The following is a 5,303-nucleotide window of genomic DNA, read 5'->3' as shown; positions in this document are numbered from 1 at the left end:
TATATTTATAGTGAGACTGTCCGCCTCAACAAAACAAAACATAACACAAATGATTTCCTTCTAAAGTTGAAATCCGGAGACTTCCTGGTGAGATTCTCACTAGCAACAGCTGATTAGAGTTCTCACTGTGCTAAATCTTGCAGTAGTTTCACCTAAATCCCCTCCCCGACCTTTCTTAACATGTCTGTGAGGGAGGGATTATTTTTTCTTTTTATTCCAAAATAATTTTAGGCTTCCAGAAAAGTCTCAGAAGTCATATGGGCAAGCTGAGCCCCAAAGCCAGGAAGTCAACGCGGCTCGAGGCCATTCCCCAACCCGTACCTCGCTACAGCTGGGCCGGCTCCTTCCTGTGCCCCTCTGCGGTCCGGGATCTTACGCTGCGTCCTGCGATCTTGTCTCCTCAGTCTCAAAGGGCTCCTCAGCCTCTGTTCCTGAGACTTGTGGGCTATTTTATAGAATGTCCCTCAATTTGGTTTTGTCGGGCGATGAGCTCATGATTAGACTGGTCATGCATTTCTGGCAGAATCCCAGAGGATTCTGGGACAGTGTCCTTTGGTCAGTGCATCTGTAACAACACTCTTGCTGACATTAACACTGCCCACTGGGGCTGGAGAGATAGCTCAGAGACAAAAGCACCTATCCGGCAAGCACAAGGACCCGAGATCGATCCCCAGTCCCACATGCTGTGCGGTCTCGGCCCCAGATGCGGGCGCCCACCGTGCGGCCTCAGAAGCAGGAGTGGTGCTGCACACCTGTAATCCCAGCACTCAGGAGGCTGAGCTAGGAGGATCTCTGCGGGTTCAAGACTAGCCTGGGGGCTACAAAAGTGAGCACAAGGCCAGCCTAAACTGCATAGTGAGACCCTGTCTCCAAAACAAACAAACAAAAAACACTGCCCACCATCCACCATGAAATTGCCTTTTTTCTCTTTGTCATTAATAAGTACCTGTGTAGTGAAACCCTGCACAAAAAAACTCCAAAAAACTAATATTGATCTGAAAATTATTTCCCTGGTGAAAAAAACCCACTATTTTTATACTTGACAATATACTCTGTGAAATGTCAAGGAGCTTATGTAAGGCAGCAGCCATCAAATGTCGCTTTTGTTTCCTTGTTTGTTTTGTTTTTTGCTGAATCGGGGATTGAACTCAGGCACTTGCGCTTGCCGTGGAAGCGCTTATTCCACTGAGCCATCTCCCCGGCCCCTCAAATGTCATTTGAACTGACATCATGTAAAAATGAACAGGAATGGGGCTGGTGAGATGGCTCAGTGGTCTAAAGCACCTACTTAGAACAAGCTTGGCAAAGCACAGGGACCGCGGTTCAATCCCCCAGCACCACATGCCAGCCAGCCCCGACCCCTGGTGGGCTGAGCTGGCCACACACACACACACACACACACACACAAATAAATAAATAAAATTAAAAAAAAAAAAATGAACAGGAAGCCAGGCGTGGTGGGGCCTGGCATATCAGTGCTCTCAGAGGCTGAAACACAAGAATGACAGGTTTTGAGCGAACGCATCCTGGGCCACTTGGTGAGTTTGGGAGACACTAGCTCAAAATAAGAAATGAAAAAAAGGCTGGGCATGTAGCTCAGTGTGAACTCCCTGGGTTCAATCCCCAGCACCAGAAGGGGAAAAATACTTTTTTGTTTGTGTGTACGGGGAACCGAACTCAGGATCTTGCACTGGTTCTGTTCCACTGAGCTATATCCATGGCTCCCCTAAAAGTTTCTTATATTTTAAATTTATGTATTTCTCAGGGGTCTAAGCGCCTGCTTTGGCCAGGGTTCCATCCCTAATCTGGCATGCCCCGCCAGCACTGCCTTAGGGGCGCACTGCACCAGCTAAAAGTCCTGGTGTGGTGGTGCACGCCTGTAATCCCAGCGCTGGGGAGGTTCAGAACAGGAAATACAGATATGTATTTGGTACAGGGTCTCACTGCGCAGCTCAGATTCGTAGTGATCCCCATTTTCAGCCTCCCCAGCGCTAGGATTACAGGCGTGCGCAACCATGCCAGGACTCAGTGGACAGCTCAGCGCAGCCGTGAGCAGGGCCGGCGTGCTATGCGGCGGCGCTGGAGATCAAAGCCCCAGGACTGGCGCTTGCCTAGGCAGGTGCTGAGCTATCTCTTTGCTCCCCACCTCACGTTTTTAAACAAAATTTTAACTTTTTTGGTACTGGGGATTGAATTTAGGACCTTGCACTTGCCAGGCAGTCTCCTAGACATCTTTAAAAGATAATTTAAAAAAAAAAATCAATTTCAGGGTCCACGGAGATAGCTCAGTGGTCTATGTGCTCTGCCTAGGGAAGCACAAGGACCCCAGTTTGATCTCTGGTACCACATGCCGTGTCGCTGTGCTAGCCACTGAGTCCAGGCGTGGAAGCGCACGCCTGTAATCCCAGCATTGGGGAGACTGAAAACAGGAACATCACTAGGTGTCTGAGCTGCGCAGTGAGACCCTGTGCCAAGTACATAAAAATACGTTAATTAAAAATTTAAAAAAGATAAATTTCAAGAGAAGCGTAAGATCCCTCGTGTCTTTTCCACTCGTTTTGAGCGTCCATCGAAGACTGGGGCAGCAACCACTACAAGGTGTGTGGCTGAAGACCACCACAACCTTTCAACCCACGAGCACTCATTGGAAGAGCGGTTCAGTCAATCATTGCTGCCCAGCCCCGCCCCACGGCCCCTGGGAGGCGGAAGGGGCGGGCCCCGAAGGCACGCGGCCGCCGTAGGCCGACGTGGCCCGCGCCGCGCGCTCCACGTGCCCCTCGCCACGCCTCGTCCGCGCTCCCCCGCCCGCCGCGCCCGATCCCAAGATGGCGGCGCCCAGCAGAAACTGGGACTCCTACGGCAGAGCCTGGTTTGCCGCGGTGCTCTTGGCGGCGGTGGCTTCGAGGCCGGCAGGGGCAGTGTCCGAGCCCACGACAGTGGCGTTTGACGTGAGGCCCGGTGGCGTCGTGCATTCTTTCTCCCAGAACGTGGGGCCCGGGGTAGGTGCCGCCGTCGCCCCGGGGTGTCTGAACCGGAGTCGCAGTGGCCTGGAGCCCGGGGCCAGGGTGGGTCACAGACTCCGAGTGGCGGGGGGCTCGCTGGGGGGAAGGACTGAGATGGGGGCGTCCGGGGGGCGTGGCCTCCGCCTCGCCGCCCTCCGACTGTCACCTGTGCCCGGTGAGCGGGAAGCGCCGGACCCTGGGGTGGGGAGGGAGGGGCTGGGGCAGTGGCCGTGGTCTGTGCCGTCCGCGTCCGCCCGCGGGGTCCCGTGTCCTCGTCATCGAGGCGCCTTTCGTGAAACCAGCACACCAGGGTGGAGCTCAGCCTTGTCCCCAGCTCGCTGGGAAAAGCCGCTTCCTCAGCTTCCCTTTCCTGCAGTGCGACAGCCGTTTCCGTCGCTAACCTGTGTTGAGCACTTCCTTGTAGCCAAGTGACTTGCTCGGGGTCTTATCTGTTAAGCCCATTTGGCAGAAGAGGAAATAGCGGCTCAGAAGGGTTTTTTTTGTTTTTACGTTTGTAGGGGTAGTGGCATGTGCCTGTAATCCCAGCATGTGGGAGGCTGAGGCAGGAGGATCTCCACTAGCTCGAGTCCAGCCTGAACAACATAGGGGGAACTTTTCTCGAAAAAGAGAAAAAGGTCCAGGGTTCCAGGTGTCTGCTCCCAGAGCACCTTCTACAGGGGTGGTTGTGGGGCCAGGGAGATGGCTCAGCAGAATAAGCGCTTGCCTGGCAAGCACAAGAGCCTGAGTTCAAACCCTGGTTCTGCAAAAAATGAAAACAAAAACCAAAAAACAACAACAAACCGGGGGGGGGGGCCTGGGAGATGGCTCAGTGGAGTAAGCGCTTCCCTAGCAAGCACAAGGGTCTGAGTTCAATCCCAGGTTCCGCAAAAAAAAAAAAAAAAGAAAAGAAAGAAAACCGGGTGGTTGCTGGAGGGCACACGGGCCATTTCTAATGACCCTGGGGCTCACGGAAGGGACACACAGGTGGGGTAGCTGCGGCTCCTGCAGGGTCTCTCTCCACTCCTGATTCAGCAGGCCTGAGACCCTGTGCCCTTGGCTCTGAGGAGCACCTCCTAGTAAGCCTTTTTTCTCCCCTTTTCTAGGGTAAGTTTACCTGTCTGTTCACTTACGCATCTCAAGGAGGGACCAATGAGGTGAGTTGTTCGGCACCCCACACCACTTGCCCTACAGAGGCCCTGTAGGGACAGTGGCTCTTGGGTGCCTGAGCTGTTCTTGCTGAACCGGGAGAAGGGGACAGTGCTCCTGCCAGACAGTGATAGCAGATTCTGCTGTTCTTGGCCCACAGGGCAAGGAGGTGTTTAGACAGAAGAGCAGTGTGGGCTGTGGTTCTGCCATCCCTTTTGCCTCCATTAGCGTGTATTCATTTTCTCTGTAACAGGGCCTGCCAGATAGCTCAGTGGACGAAAGCGCCTGCTTAGGCAGAGCGCAGTGGCCGGGTTCCATCCCCCAGGGTGCACTGAGACTGGGTGTGGTTGCGCCTGTAATCCCAGTGTATGGGAAGCTGAAAACATGAGGATCACTATGAGCCCGATCTACGAAGTGAGAGCCTGTGTATAGACTTTGTACCAAATACATTTTTAAAAAAAAGTTTTCTCATTTTTCCCTGTAACAGAATCCCACAAAGAACACTATACACCCAAGCATGATGGCAGGCACTCCTGAGATGCTGAGAGAAGAGGGTCACAAGTTCAAGCCCAGCCTGGGCAATTTAGCAAGACATTGTCTTAATAAATAAAAGATGGGCTGGGCATGTAGCTTAGTACAAAGGCCTTGGTTTTTTTAGTATATGTGCTGCCGAAGCGAGCACAAAAGGCTTTGGTTTTTGTCCCCAGTATCAGTTTTTGTTTTGTTTTATTTTTGAGACAGAATCCCACTATATAGTCCAGGATGGCCTCACATGCATGGGGATCCTCCTGCCTCAGCTTCCCAAATACTGGGATTACAGGTGTGCACCACCATGCCCCCACCCCTACCATGTTTAAAAATAAGATGCTGTGTATTGTCTGACAGGTTTTTTTCTTTCTTTCTTTCTTTCTTTTTTTCTTTTTTTTTTTTTGGTGGAACCGGGGATTGAACTCAGGCCCTTGGGCTTACCAGGGAAGCGCTTATTCCACTGAGCCATCTCCCTCACCTCCTCTTCTTTTAGTTGCTTCCTTTTATATTTATTTATTTATTGGGGCTGGAGAGATGGCTCAGTGGTCTAAAGCACCTACTTGAAACAAGCTTGGCAAAGCACAGGGACCTCGGTTCGATCCTCTAGCACCACATGCCAGCCAGCCC

At 52.4% G+C, this 5,303-nt stretch overlaps 1 protein-coding gene across 1 annotated transcript in view; it reads left to right on the top strand.

Annotated features, from left to right (window-relative positions):
- The first annotated feature begins 2,786 nt into the window (after window positions 1-2,786).
- Window positions 2,787-5,303, top strand: part of Mydgf (myeloid derived growth factor) — a 7,973-nt gene continuing 5,456 nt past the window's right edge. The window contains exons 1-2 of the mRNA XM_004632960.2: window positions 2,787-2,999; window positions 4,106-4,156. Coding sequence (XP_004633017.1) covers window positions 2,826-2,999; window positions 4,106-4,156 — 225 coding nt within the window. The 5' untranslated portion in view covers window positions 2,787-2,825. The remainder of the gene's footprint in view (window positions 3,000-4,105; window positions 4,157-5,303) is intronic.

The sequence above is a fragment of the Octodon degus genome, unplaced genomic scaffold, assembly GCF_000260255.1.
Source record: "Octodon degus isolate 3935 unplaced genomic scaffold, OctDeg1.0 scaffold00050, whole genome shotgun sequence".
NCBI lineage: Eukaryota > Metazoa > Chordata > Mammalia > Rodentia > Octodontidae > Octodon > Octodon degus.
This window is presented reverse-complemented; position numbering and strand designations above follow the sequence as displayed.